The following is a 13787-nucleotide window of genomic DNA, read 5'->3' as shown; positions in this document are numbered from 1 at the left end:
ATTAGAAGAGAGATCTAAAATCAGTGACGTAAGATTTCACTTTAAGCTAAAAAAGAAAAGCAGAGTAAACCAAAATTAATAAAGGTAAGAGCAGAAATCAATAAAATATAAATCAGAGAAAATTATCAAAGCCAAAAGTTGGTTCTTTGAGATCAACAAAACTGATGAAGTTCAAAAGAGATTGGTCAAGGAAAACTGTAAGAATAGAAATTACCAATCTCAGAAATAAAAGAGAGTAATCACAAAAAATCATACAGACACAAAAAAGATAAGAGAATAGGACAGAGTAGAACTGCCCCACAGAGTTTCCAAGGAGCACCTGGCGGATTCAAACTGCCAACCCTTGGGTTAGCAGCCATAGCACTTAACCACTATGCCACCAGGGTTTCCAAGAGAATATTATGAACAAATTTATGCCACCCAGTATGACAAATTGGATGAAATGGAATTTTTTAAAAACTACAGTTTAACAAACCTGACGAGATGAAACAGAAAACCTGAATATTCCTGTATCAAAGAAATTTCTTTTAAATTTAAAGCCTTACCATAAAGAAAATTTCATGTCCAGATGGCCTCATTTTTGAATTCTACAAAATATTTACTGAAAAAAAGTATTTCCAAACTTACACAAACTTTTTCAGAAAATAAGACTTCCAACTCATTTTATGAGGTTCAACATTATCCTAAAACCAAAACTTAAGACATCACAAGAAAGCTATAGACCAATATCCCTCATGAACATAAACACAAAAATTTAACAAAACATTATCAAATCAAATCCAGCAGTATATGAGAAGAAAAATACATGACCAAGTGGAGTTTATCAAGGGACTACAAGATTGGTTTAACGTTTCACAGTCATTGTAATTCACCATATTAACAGAATAAAGGAGAAAAACAATATGATCATTTTAGTAGATACAGAAAAAGCATTTTACAAAATGCAATAGCCATTTATGATAAATGCTGTCAGCAAACTGGGAAAAGAATTTCCCCAAAGTGGACATTTAAAGAAAACCTACATCTAACATCATACTTAATGGTGAAAGGGTGAATGTTTTATTCCTAAAGTCAGAATAAGGCATGAATACAGCAAGAACAAGAAAAAGAAAAGGCGTAAAGGATGGAAAGAAAAGTAGTAAAACTGTTTCTATTTGCAAATGATATAACATAGAAAATTCTAAGAAATCTACGAAAAATACCAGATACTAGTTAGAGAATTTAGCAAAGCCACATAGTACAAGTGTACATAAATCAATTCACTTTTAATATACTAGCAGCCAACAAGTGTTCCATTTTATTCCTCAAAACGGTGTTTTCCAAATTGTGTTCTGAAGAACACAGGAGAAGTTAATAGGCAATACAAAAGGGTTCTGCACCAACTTGGGGCTATCATTGGGAAGTAAGAGAAGGCATGAAGATAATAAAGTTGGGAATGGTGGAGGGGGCTCCAACTGTAACTGAACATTTTTAATTCTTTAAATAAATAAATAAAAGGCCCAAAGAAAATATAACAAAATGTTAAAATTATTTTCTATATTTTTGTGTCTGAAATATTTCATAACTTGTAAGTAAAATAACCAAAATAAAATAAACAAGAGTTTTGTAATCTAACAGATTCAGTATCTGCTCCATACTCTGTCAAATTCTTAAACATATAAAAGCTCTGAATAGCCTGGCAGCACAGAAATTTGTTTGTTTACTACCCCAGTATTTTTCAAATTAACCACAGAATATTAATTGACATACCAGTTAACATCCCATGGGCCAGCATTCACAAATAGCAGTTTTTGATATGTTGCTTTATAATTTATACCCAATTACTTCTCAAAATATTTTGAGGAATTATTTAATAAATGATTAATGTATTTAAAATAGAAATAAAAAATTTAAAACACAATAAAGCTAATATAGTTACAGTAACTAAATATTAAATTTAGGCCTGAGCTTTCCGGTAGCTAAGGCACAAAAAAGAACTCGGGTTATCCTTTATACAAGGCACACTGGTACTCTGGGAAAGAGAAATTCTTTTCTGATATTAAGTTTCAAGAAAAATTTGTCATATTTACCATTAAGTAACATAATGAACAATGTCTTCAGGAGATAGTATAACACTTTTCACATGGTTGTTTTTAATGCCAGTTTTCAAAAAGAGCTAAACCATATTATTAAGAAGTTCCCCCCAGAGTAGGCATTTCTATAAAACATCTCTTCCTAAATATTTTTGGTTTGTCAAAGCTATCATGTATGCCCATCCAAAAGCATGTGGGAAATGGTCAAAAAGTAAATTTTGAGCTCCTGCTACCACAGGGGGCATTTAATATTGTACAATATGAAGTGATTGGGAAGTGGATATAGTTTTCAGCTTGCAGTCAGAATTACTCTTCCCACTTAACAATACAAAATATACAACATCCCTTCCTTTTTAGTAGTATGGAAGCAAGAAAAAGGGCAACTCATCAGAGAAGCCAAAGGCCTGAGATTACAGAAAAACTATACAAACCAAAAGAAGGGTTCTTAGCATCGTAATAAACACTAAACCAAAATTAAACTTTGATTTAGTATATAAGGAGAAATAATTAAAGAACACAAAGTTCAAAAAAACAAGAGAAATCCAAAACAGAATAAAAATTATTCTCTTAATATTAACAAAGGGTCTTCACCAGTTTCTTGGTGAAGGAGAATGATAAGTTAATACCAGAATCCCATTATTTATCATACATTAATAAGCCTCATACAATCACACTTTAGTTAAGTTAGAATAACTTGTAGACTGACTTCAAGTGCTGGTTCAGTCATTTTTAATTAATCTTAGTTTTATCTTCGTAAGGATTTTAACGAGAGACGATTGCAGTCAGGACTCTGGTGCTCAGGCTAAGCAGAATAGTTAACTAATGCTCCCTAAAGATCATGGTCTTTTCCTGTTGCGCCACACACTACACATGTAGGGCACAAAGGCATTAGAAAACTATGCCAGGGCCAAAAGAGTTTAAGACAATCTCAAAGCCCATCTGGTATTTTTTCAAGAGATCTACAACACATATATCATTATATATTTTTATGTAACTGGAAATTCTTACTCACTTTCAGGTAGAGACGAAAATCTTGAATTGCTTAAATTGTCCATAAACTCTTCCAAATTCACTGTCCCATCCTCTTAAAAATGCATGTCAGCGAATATGGGAAAGGTAAATAATCAGAGGTCAGGGACAGGCAACACAGTCTAATTGCTATATTGAAAAATAATTTATAGACTTGGCCTTGAAATACGGTTAGAGGTCTACAGTCAGTCAGAAAGACAGATGCATACATACTCATTCAGACACGCACTCATCCCCGTGGATCCTCTTCTGCATGTTGCTACTGAAAATAGAACCCAGCTGAAAATAACTAGAACCCCTTTGATTAGGAAGTAGATGGAAGCCTTGAATAATCCATAAAGTAGATAAATTCTTTAAGGATTCTTGAAAAATTCAAACAGATCATTTCAGCTAAGATAAATGATACCCAAAAACACATTAAATACTCACCCCTGAAAGTCACATTCTTCAGTGTTCTTTGAATCACATCTTGGGGCACTGGAACTCCTAAATTTTTCATTATGGAACCTAGGTCATCAGGATTGATCACATTTTTCCTAATGGAGGCCAGGGCTTTCAAGGGGCCTTCTATTTCTAAATGCAAAAAACATATATAATGTATGAGGTTAAAAAAAAAAAAAAAACTCAAATATAAATAATAGGTCCTGAATAATAACAACAACAACTAAGTATTCAGTTTGAGCTAGTTAGACACTACGCTAAGTGCCTAAATATATCATATAATTTAATCCCATGAAAACTCTGTGAGGTCAGTACCAAAAGTCCAGGTTATTTGATTTCATACACTGAATGTTTAATTATTATGCTAACCAAGTCACTGCAGATATATAATTTTGAAATTTAAGAATGATTACATAAAAAGAAATCTCAGAACATCGTCTTACACTCTTTATCATATCTGAGGCTGGGTATTCTATTAAAACTATGGTAGCAAATCGTGAAAGTGACCTTGCCAAAAACTGGTTAACTGGTCATAGGTTTATGTGGCTATTCTCAATGAATTTTTTTATTCAGTGGATCACTCACATGTGCCAACATACACAAAAATGTCCCCTCAACCCCCATGAAAAATTTGGCACTGCTATATATTTTTTTTATATCAATACCAAAAGAAAGATAATATTTATTTTTGAAAGTACCATGTATAACTTGTTAATTCAAGTAAGGAAAAAATTTTAAATATTTTATTACGATAAAACCAAAAACCAAGCCTGTTGCCGAGGAGTCAATTCCAACTCATAGCGACCGAGCACTATCACATAAGCATGAACTCTGTAAGAAGTTTGCTTATGAACCACCTACCTGGGAGCGTCTTATAGGCCACATGTAGAAAACCAAGGATTAAGGACAAAATATTTTGGTCTACTGAAAACACAGACCAGTTTGGCCACATCCTAAGCTTCTAGGATCTGGAGAACAATTTCATTTCATAACTACTTAAACTAGACCTTTTGGAATTCCATCTCAATTTTGGAGAGATACCAGAGGAAATTAATGCATTTTAGTTATTCTCAAGATAATGGGCGGCCCTGAGAAGACCCAGGGCATCCAGGACAGTTGTGGACTTACTAACCTAGGCTCATTTAGCCCAAACTTCAGGGAGACCCAGAAGTTCCACAGACACCTCTAGCAGTTGGAAATGCCTGTTCATTAAATACATTAAAATCAAATTACATCCAATGCCTCAAGGCAAGGGTAGCGGAGTGGTGGCAAGGATACCATGGGGAAAGCCTATATGTTTCAACATGTTCCTATATGTTCTTATATGTTTCAACAGTTAATCTTCCCATAATAAAAATCCCCTTTGAGAGAAGGGATAATAAGATAAAAAAAAAAAGAGGAGGAAACACTGATCTTTTTCCCACAGTATTTCAGTAAAATGGCCACTGTATCATCACCAATCAATGGCAGCCATCTTGAGTCACAAACTTGAACACTAGGAAGAACTATCCAGATAGATTTTGTATATTGAAACTTTTCTGAGTGGTGAAAAAATACACTGTAAATTCAGAAAATGTACTATAAGCCCACAAAAGGTCAGGGCTAGAACTCCCTATTGATTCCTCACCCTAAGTACATTTGTTTGTGTGTGTGTGTGTGTGTGTGTGTGTGTGTGTGTGTAATTATGCATATGGCTTGATTCATAGCATTAGAAAAACCACACAATGCATATAATCAAAAGTAATACTATTTTTCCACTCAAAATTTTATTGTTACAAAATTCTCGCTCACCTGAACTTTTAGTAAAATATGATGTATGTGTCAACCCAGTCATGAAATCTTTTAAGACCACATTTCCCTTGTCTGAAAATGAAACATAAAGGAATAGTTTTTAATCAAAGGATAGAAAAGAGTGGGGTCAGAATATATGCATACCTACTTAATCTTCAAAACTATAGTTAGTCCTATGTTTTTCTAATCCTGATTCTTCTATACACACCTCAAGCCAACTATGAAAAGGAACATGAATGACTATGATGACTCTTGTGGTGTCTGTTGCTATACAGCCAATGAGCATTTTATGGATTTTATACGTCTTAACTAATTGCGACCATTATTTTGATGTTTCCTTTCTGATACTGTATTTTCTCTTTTAATTTTGCAGCATTACAAACCTTATAACTGCCTATATTTTCATGTAAGACAATTTATCTACCAAAATATAAGTGCCCTGAGCCAAACTCAACTATAATATCTAAAGTAGACTATATATACTTATGAGCAAAGATATATTAATAAAGGAAGCATGAAGTCTTTGCTTTCTATTTAGTCATATACTTGGAAATTAAAAAAAAAAAAGAATGTTACAAAGCTAAACTTCCCATTGGTAGGACTCCAGAAACACTAGTGTAGCCCTTTTAGGATTCTGGGGAGACCAACTTGTTCTGTGTACCACCAAGTCTTTGTTTAGTGAGCCTGAGACAGCTGACATAAAATCTATATAGATCATGACCAAATAAAAACCCACCAATTATTGATACAAACCTCAGGAGGCAAAGAAATGGAAAGGAGAGAAGATCATACAGTAAAATTTGTGAAAACTCGAACCTGTGTAAAGTGAAAACCTGTCAGAGAAAGAAAACTCAAATATTTTCCGCTAAAACAAGCCACAGAAAAACAGTAAGACTGCACCTGCTAAAGGCAGAAAACTTGCAAGACCCAGAAAAACAAGGCAGTTCCGTCAAGTTCTGTGCTTTCCTAGAATGTTCGATATGAGGATGATCCAGAATAAATTCCCACCCAAGCCTAAAACAGAAAATCTAGTGTTGCTGAACTCATTACATCTGATTACTACCACTCAGCCCTGTGGATTTATGAGTAAAAAGTAAACACAAGCTTTATATGCAATAAGTGATTCAGAAAAGGAAACACTTACTATCAACGGCAGTGGATGTGAGTACTTCCTGTAACTCCTCTTCTGGAAAATAAATCCCTAAGCCTTTCAGTATAGATTTTACGTCATCAACATTCACCTTTTCATTGGTGATTTTGTCTAAGGCCTTTGCAAGTTCATTAACCTCTATCAAGAGAAAATATTTTCAGTTTAGATACAAATTCTAAATAATTAAAATATAATTCTAAAAATTAGTATAGATACCCAACATTTTTTATTTAAAGATGATATAGCACAGTGAAATTCAAATTTCATACTCTCTAGATATGGGTATGTGTTAACTCTCATGTGATACAGATAAAAGATCAACTGTAAGACAAACTGTTAGTAGGAATTAATCTTTGGAATTGTCTCATCTGCCTCTGCTTCTGCATGCTTTCCTTATGTGCTTTGAACACATAAGGATCCTGCTTCCCAATTACCACCTCCTCAATCTGCCTCTTTCCCATGCCTTCACTAAAACTAACTTGTCTTGAACTGACTTCCTTTCCTTCAGGGCTGAGAATCCTGGTGTACAAGGTGACAGCTAACTAATCTGCTAATAGAATCTTTACTTTTTTTAATAACTGGAAATTAATATCGGTGTCCCTGGGTGGTGCAAACAGTTAAGCACTCAACTACTAACGGACGGGTTCGGGTTTAAATCCACCCAGAGGCACCTCAGAAGACAGGCCTGGTGATCTGCTTCCAAAAGTTCACGGCTTTGAAAACGTTACGGAGCAGTGCTACTCTGCATATATAGGCTCGCCATGAGTCAGAATCAGCTTGATGGCAACTAACAATCACAATGTTAACATAAGAGGGAGAATTTCACTCCCACATACTACTCACCCCACATTATGATAATAAACACTTTAATAGTGGGTTAATATAGATAATAACTTGGTACAAAGGAATGCCCTAATGGTAGGGGTTCCTGATGCTGTGGAAGAGCCTAAAGAACTTTATTATAGGGGGTGACTATCCTTCACATCACTTTACAAAAGTAGTTATCTATTCTGTCTAAGGAAAGCCTATATTTATCACACAATAACACGGTCGATTTGGATTTGGTACTTTGGGATCTGAATTTTTATCTTTTTACTGAGATGGCCGAACTTCCTAGTACAAAGTATGTTGACGCTGCCTTTACATTCAGGAAAAGTTTTATACCTAGAAATATATATATATAAGCTTTTTTGTCTTTTCTTAAATTGTATTTTAAATGAAGGTTTACAGAACAAACTAGTTTTTAATTAAACAATTAGTACACATACTGTTTTGGGATATTGGTTATCAACCCCACGATACGTCGACACTCTCCCTTCTCGACCTTGCGTTCCCTATTACCAGCTTTCCTGTCGCCTCCTGCCTTCTAGTCCTTGCCCCTGGGCTGGTGTACCCCTTTAGCTTCATTTTGTTTTATGGGTCCATCTAATCTTTGGCTGAAAAGTGAACCTCAGGAGTGACTTCATTACTGGGCTAAAAGGGTGTCTGGGGGCCATACTCTTGAGGTTTCTCCAATCTCTGTCAGGCCAGGAAGCCTGGTCTTTTTTTTGTGAGTGAGAATTTTGTTCTACATTTTTCTCCAGCTCTGTCCAGGACCCTCTACTGTGATCCCTGTCACAGCAGTTGGTGATGGTAGCTGGGCACCATCTAGTTGTGTTGGACTCAGTCTGGTGAAGGCTGCGTAGTTGTGGTCCATTACTTCTTTGGGCTTATCTTCCCCTTGTGTCTTTGGTTTTCTTCATTCTCCCTTGCTCCCAACGAGGTGAGACCAGTGGAGTATCTTAGATGGCCGCTCACAAGCTTTTAAGACCCCAGACGCTACTCACCAAAGTAGAATGTAGAACATTTTCTTTATAAGCTATGTTATGCCAATTGAGCTAGATGTTCCCCAAGACCATGGTCCCCACAGCCCTCAGCCCAGTAACTGGGTCCCTCGGGGCGTTTGGATGTATCTATGGAGCTTCCATAACCTTCCCTTGGACAAGCTGCTACACCTAGAAACAGACACTAAAAATATTATAGCTATAAGGTAGTAATTTCATTATCTATTTGGGGAATAGCTGTAACTCAGTCATACCGTAATTTTCAATGTTATAAAGTATTTTATCATTCAGAATTTGTGCATTCACAAATTCATTCTGTGACATGAACCCTTTATACTTAACTATTCCCCTACAAACATCAGATTCACTCTCACAATGTCCTTTGTGCATGCTAGTCCTCTCACCTAGAATGCCTATCTAAATCTTCTCCTCACCTTACCTCCAATCCAGCAACTAGTTCAAAGTCCATCTGTTCCATCAAGTTTCCCCAGATAATTATAGTTCACTCTGATCTCATTATATCCCAATACCTAGAGCCCTTACAGCCAGTGCTACATAATCTATTGTACTGCTTTCTAAATACAAATCTTAAACAAGACTCCAGTCTGACTGTAAGCACATTAAGAACAAGAACCTTGTGCTGTATTATACTAATTGTGCAATCACCATGGTGAATATCAAATGTACTCTGTCAATATTTGTTACTTAGTTATTGACTGTTTCAATTTTTTCTTTCTGTTCCTTCATTGTTTCCATTCTTTTATCAGGTTGTCAACTGCCCAGTCCTGTGCCATCCTCACAATCATTGTTATGCTTGAGCCCCTTGTTGCAGTGACTGTGTCAGTTCATCTTGTTGAGGGTCTTCCTCTTTTTTGCTGGCCTTCTACTTTACCCAGAATGATGTCCTTTTCCAGGGACCGGTCCCTCCTGATAACATATCCAAAGCACGTGTGATGAAGTCTTGCCACACTTTCTTCTAAGGAGCATTCTGGCTGCAATTCTTCCAAGACAGATTTGTTCCTTCTTAAGGCGCAGCAGCTAACCAAAAGGTTGGCATGTTTGAATCCACCAACTGCCCCTTGGAAACCCTACGGGGCAGTTCTACTCTGCCTACAGGGTTGCTATGAGTCAGAATCGACCTGACAGCAACAGGACTGTTAATCCAAGTAGAATGAGATCATCGACAACTTCAATCTTTTTTTCCATTTATCATGATATTGTTTATCAGTCCAGTTCTGAGGATTTTCATTTTCTTGATGTTCAGGTATAATCCATACTGAAGGCTGTAGTCTTTGACCTTCATCAGTAAGTACTCCAAACAGTCTTCATTTTCAGGCAGCAAGGTTGTGTCATCTGCACATTGCAGGTTGTTAGTAAGCCCTTCTCTAACTGTGCTACCGTGCTCTTCTTCGTATGTCCAGCTTCTCAAATTATTTGCTCAGCATAGAGAATGAATAAGTGAAGTGAAATGACACAACCCTGCCACACATAAGAAACTAAATATAGTGGTTAGTTACTGGGAGGAGGAGATAGAAACTGGATGAATAAGAGAACAGGTAGGAGGAAGATTTTCACTGTATATCTTCATATACTTTTTTTATTTATGATCTGTGTGAATGTATTATGTAATATAAAAATTTAAATTTATTAGTGAAAACATTTTTAAAGTCACATATTTCGGGCATCCTTTTTAGAAGACATACTATTTACTTCAATTATGAATAAGTGATGTTAAAAACCAGACTTAAGAGAATAAAGGACGCTCACCTTCATCTGAACTCTTAAAATACTAAATGTGTACCATTCACCCAATCTTGTGGCATATTAGTTATATTTTTATGTAAGTGGCCTATCATTTTTCAACAATTATGGTAAGTATTTCCTATATTCTAAATGTGTATGCTGTTGTTAGGTGCTATCAAGTAGGTTCCGACTCATGCACCCTTTTGTACAACAGAACAGCTTAAACGTGTATAAAGCTCCCTAATTATTCTCACCTCTAAAATCTTGAAAACGCTTACTGCTTTTCAATGCTAAAAGGGCAGTCTTTAGGGAAACGTCTCCCTTTTCTGTGAAGAGAAAAACAGTAAAAAAAAAAGAGAAATTAATATGTTCAAGAAACATAAAGGACTTACACAGTAAGCTAAATTGGTTCACTTACTGTCCCCAACAGATTTTATGATTTTCTACCTCTCTACACTTTTGTGGAGAATGCTATGTACTCTCTACCCACCCAAATCCTATCCATGTCAAAATTACTTCATGGTTTTACAAAAAGCTTTCCCTTAGCCTATATTCCCCTTTAACTACTGCCCTATTCCTTTCCTTTACAACCTAATTTCTGGGAAGAAATGTTTTACTCCTCATATCCTCATTCACACCTCAAACTAGTGCAATCTGGCTTCTACTTCCACTGAAACTGCTCTTACCAAGTTCACCAGTTAACTACTGCCAAACCAATAAACACTTTTAAATTTCTGTCTTAACACCTTCCTCCTTTCAACTCTTTCTTCTCTTTGTTTTGTTGATACTGCTTTCTCTTGGTTTCCCTTCTACTGTTCTGGTTACTTCTTCGCAATGTCCTTTATAAACTATACTTTGTCCATCATTACTTAAGTGTTAGTGTGCCCCAGTGCTCTGTCCTTCTCCTTATACTCTGTATATTTCCCCTGAATTAACTTGTAACTACAAACTGTATGTTGATGACTTCCACATTTCTATTTCCAGCCCACCTTCAAGTCTACGTTCACAATTACCTTCAACACGGTTATTTCCTAAACTGAACTCATTTTTTCACTAAAACTGAACCTCCTCCTGTATTCCCTATCTTAGTAAAGGACATCATCATGAAATAAGTCACCCATGCCAGAAATGTTACTCATTCTCAATTCCTATCCCTCTCCTTTCCCTAACTTAAACAACAATAAAGCTCTGCCTCCCCAATCTCACGTGTCTTCTTTCCATCCCTAAAGCCAAAGCCTTATAATTTTTAACCTGGATTATTACATGCCATCTAAAATGTCTCCCTGCTTTCCATATTGCTCTCCTTCAATCATTTCTTAACACTGATGCCAGAATGGCTACTTAAAGTGCAAAATTAATCATGTCACTTTTCAACTTTGAATTCTTCAATAACTCCCTAGAGCCTTAAGCATAAAATTCAAACTCTTGCTCGGAAAAAAAAAAAAATCCTTCTTGATCTTCTCTTGACTATACGGCCAGCCTCATTTCTCTCCTTCTCTTACTATGCCTCACCAAATCAATGGCCAAACTTTGGCTCACGTCATAATGAATTGCAGAGCTTGTTTAAAATATATATATACATGTACACACATGCATGCACCTTGGCCCCAATGCAGAGATTGTGAGTCAAGAGACCTGGAAGATTGAAGTATCTGGATATTTAACAAATTCCCTGGGTAATTCTGATGTAAATCAGTTTGAGATCCACTGCTCTAAGTCCTATGGGACTACTTGGAGTTCCCTGGCTTCTCCATGAACTTAACTTCTTCTACACTTTGCACATGCTGAGTATTGCTGCTAACCTCCTCTGGTCCCCAGAACCCCCAATTCCTGGCTAATTTATACTTACATTTCACTACCCAACTCCAATGTCCTCTCCTCCAGGAAGCCCTTCTGACCACTCAATCCAACTCTTACAGATTAGGTACCTATTGTATATGTTCCCGTAACACCCTATGTTTACCTATTTCATAGCATTTAACATTGGTGCTCTTGGTGTTTATCATCTCAATAGACTGTAAGCTCTTAAGAAACTGTGTCTTTTATCTTTATATACTTAGTGCTTTGCAAGCAACAGATATTCAATAAACTTCCACTGAATGAATGAAATGGCTCTCCTTTGAACTCCTATAGAACTCAGTGTTATTACTGTTTCTCTGGCAATTATTCAAGAACTGTTGTGTGACACTTCACAATTCACTGAGCTTTTATTCTGAGAAAATTGTTGGGGGTGTGAGGATTGGAGGATAGGGAAAGGGAATGGAATGTCCAAGATACGGTAATAGTTGAAATTTGATAAAGCCAATTACTCTTTTAAAATATGAAAATAATTGCTGGCACTTTATTACGAAAACCAGCTGATAGTGATTTTACGTACCATCTACATCAAGCGTTTTCTCTAACATCTTGTGTTCTTCAGACTTTAAAGGAATACCAAGGTCATCAAAAGCATCTTTCAAGTCATTAACTTGAATTCTGTCACAGTTCATCAAGTTGACAGTATTGAGGGCAGTGTGTATATCTGAAAATAAATAAGAAAATAAATAGGGATTCTGTAAATCACTTAATACACTTTGGGAATATTTTTATTTTCTAAACTTCTGAACAATAAAATTCTAAACTGTTTTTCAAACATATCTCAATTAACATCACTATGATTCCACAATTAATTAAATAATTCTTTATTCTAATTATTTCCCTGAATTGGTCAGTTATTTTTGTCTCAAAATAAAAAAAATTAAGTTGACTGAGATTTCTTTATCTAACTCAACAAAATGATCAATTTTTTTAAAAAGTTAAAATGCAGCGATTGACCCACTACCTAAACCAAAACCAAACCTGTTGCTGATGGGTTGATTACAACTCACAGCGACCTAAGAGCTCAGCTGCTAACTGAAAAGGTCGGCAGTTCGAATCCGTCAGCCACTCCTTGGAAACTCCATGGGGCAGTTCTACTCTGTTCTGTAGGGTCGCTATGAGTCGGAATTGACTTGATGGCTATGGGTGTACTACCTAGGGAGTGTTTAAGTGAGTGAAAGGGACTTCAGGGTTCATCTCTATCTACATGAAACTGCCCAAATTTCAGGGCATGACAATATAAGTAGTCCTGAATTTTCTTCTGTTTATATATGTTGCTGATTCATTAATTTTTTCCTTATCCTCGCCACTTTTACTTGCTTATTTAAAGGTTCTTGCCTCTTTCCTAACCCAGGAAGCCAACAAGTAGGAGTATTAAGGTTTTTGGGAATACACTGTGCCTAAAAAGAGAAACAGTCTTACTTTTTAATCTAAAAGATATTTATAAGAGTCAAATGCCACAAAACCTGTATATGAAATTTTAATGGAAGAGTTTACAGTGACAGGGAATAGATGTCAAGGTTCTTCTGTAAAGAAAACAAAAATACTAGAGGTACTTTCAAGATGATGTACTTTGCACTCCTCCCTGGCTGTATCTAAACCTCTAGGAGCTTTCTCCTCTAAACTGGACCCTTAAGATTACAGCCATGCCTCTAACTTCTTTATCAATGAGTTATATAAATCACCATACATACAAGGTCACTACTTGGATCAAAATCTCTAGTTTAAGAGAATATAATGCTATTTTTTAAAAGTAAATTACAGGTACACAAACCCATTGCCATCAAGTGGATTTTGACTCATAGCGACCCTATAGGACAGAGTAGAACTGCCCCGCAAGGCTTCCAAGGAGTGGCTGCTGGATTCAAACTGCTGACCTTT

The 13787-nt window shown here is 35.9% G+C and overlaps 1 protein-coding gene across 1 annotated transcript in view; it reads right to left on the bottom strand.

Annotated features, from left to right (window-relative positions):
• Positions 1–13787, bottom strand: part of EFCAB3 (EF-hand calcium binding domain 3) — a 573675-nt gene that overhangs the window by 397133 nt on the left and 162755 nt on the right. Inside the window, exons 31-36 of the mRNA XM_049861611.1 lie at positions 12427–12570; positions 10304–10375; positions 6478–6621; positions 5334–5405; positions 3531–3674; positions 3085–3156 (exon numbers count right to left, since the gene is read on the bottom strand). Of these exons, the coding sequence (XP_049717568.1) occupies positions 3085–3156; positions 3531–3674; positions 5334–5405; positions 6478–6621; positions 10304–10375; positions 12427–12570 (648 nt within the window). The remainder of the gene's footprint in view (positions 1–3084; positions 3157–3530; positions 3675–5333; positions 5406–6477; positions 6622–10303; positions 10376–12426; positions 12571–13787) is intronic.

This window comes from Elephas maximus, chromosome 19 (assembly GCF_024166365.1).
Source record: "Elephas maximus indicus isolate mEleMax1 chromosome 19, mEleMax1 primary haplotype, whole genome shotgun sequence".
Classification (NCBI taxonomy): domain Eukaryota; kingdom Metazoa; phylum Chordata; class Mammalia; order Proboscidea; family Elephantidae; genus Elephas; species Elephas maximus.
Note: the sequence above shows the minus strand (reverse complement) of the source record. Positions and strands in the feature narration are given on the sequence as shown.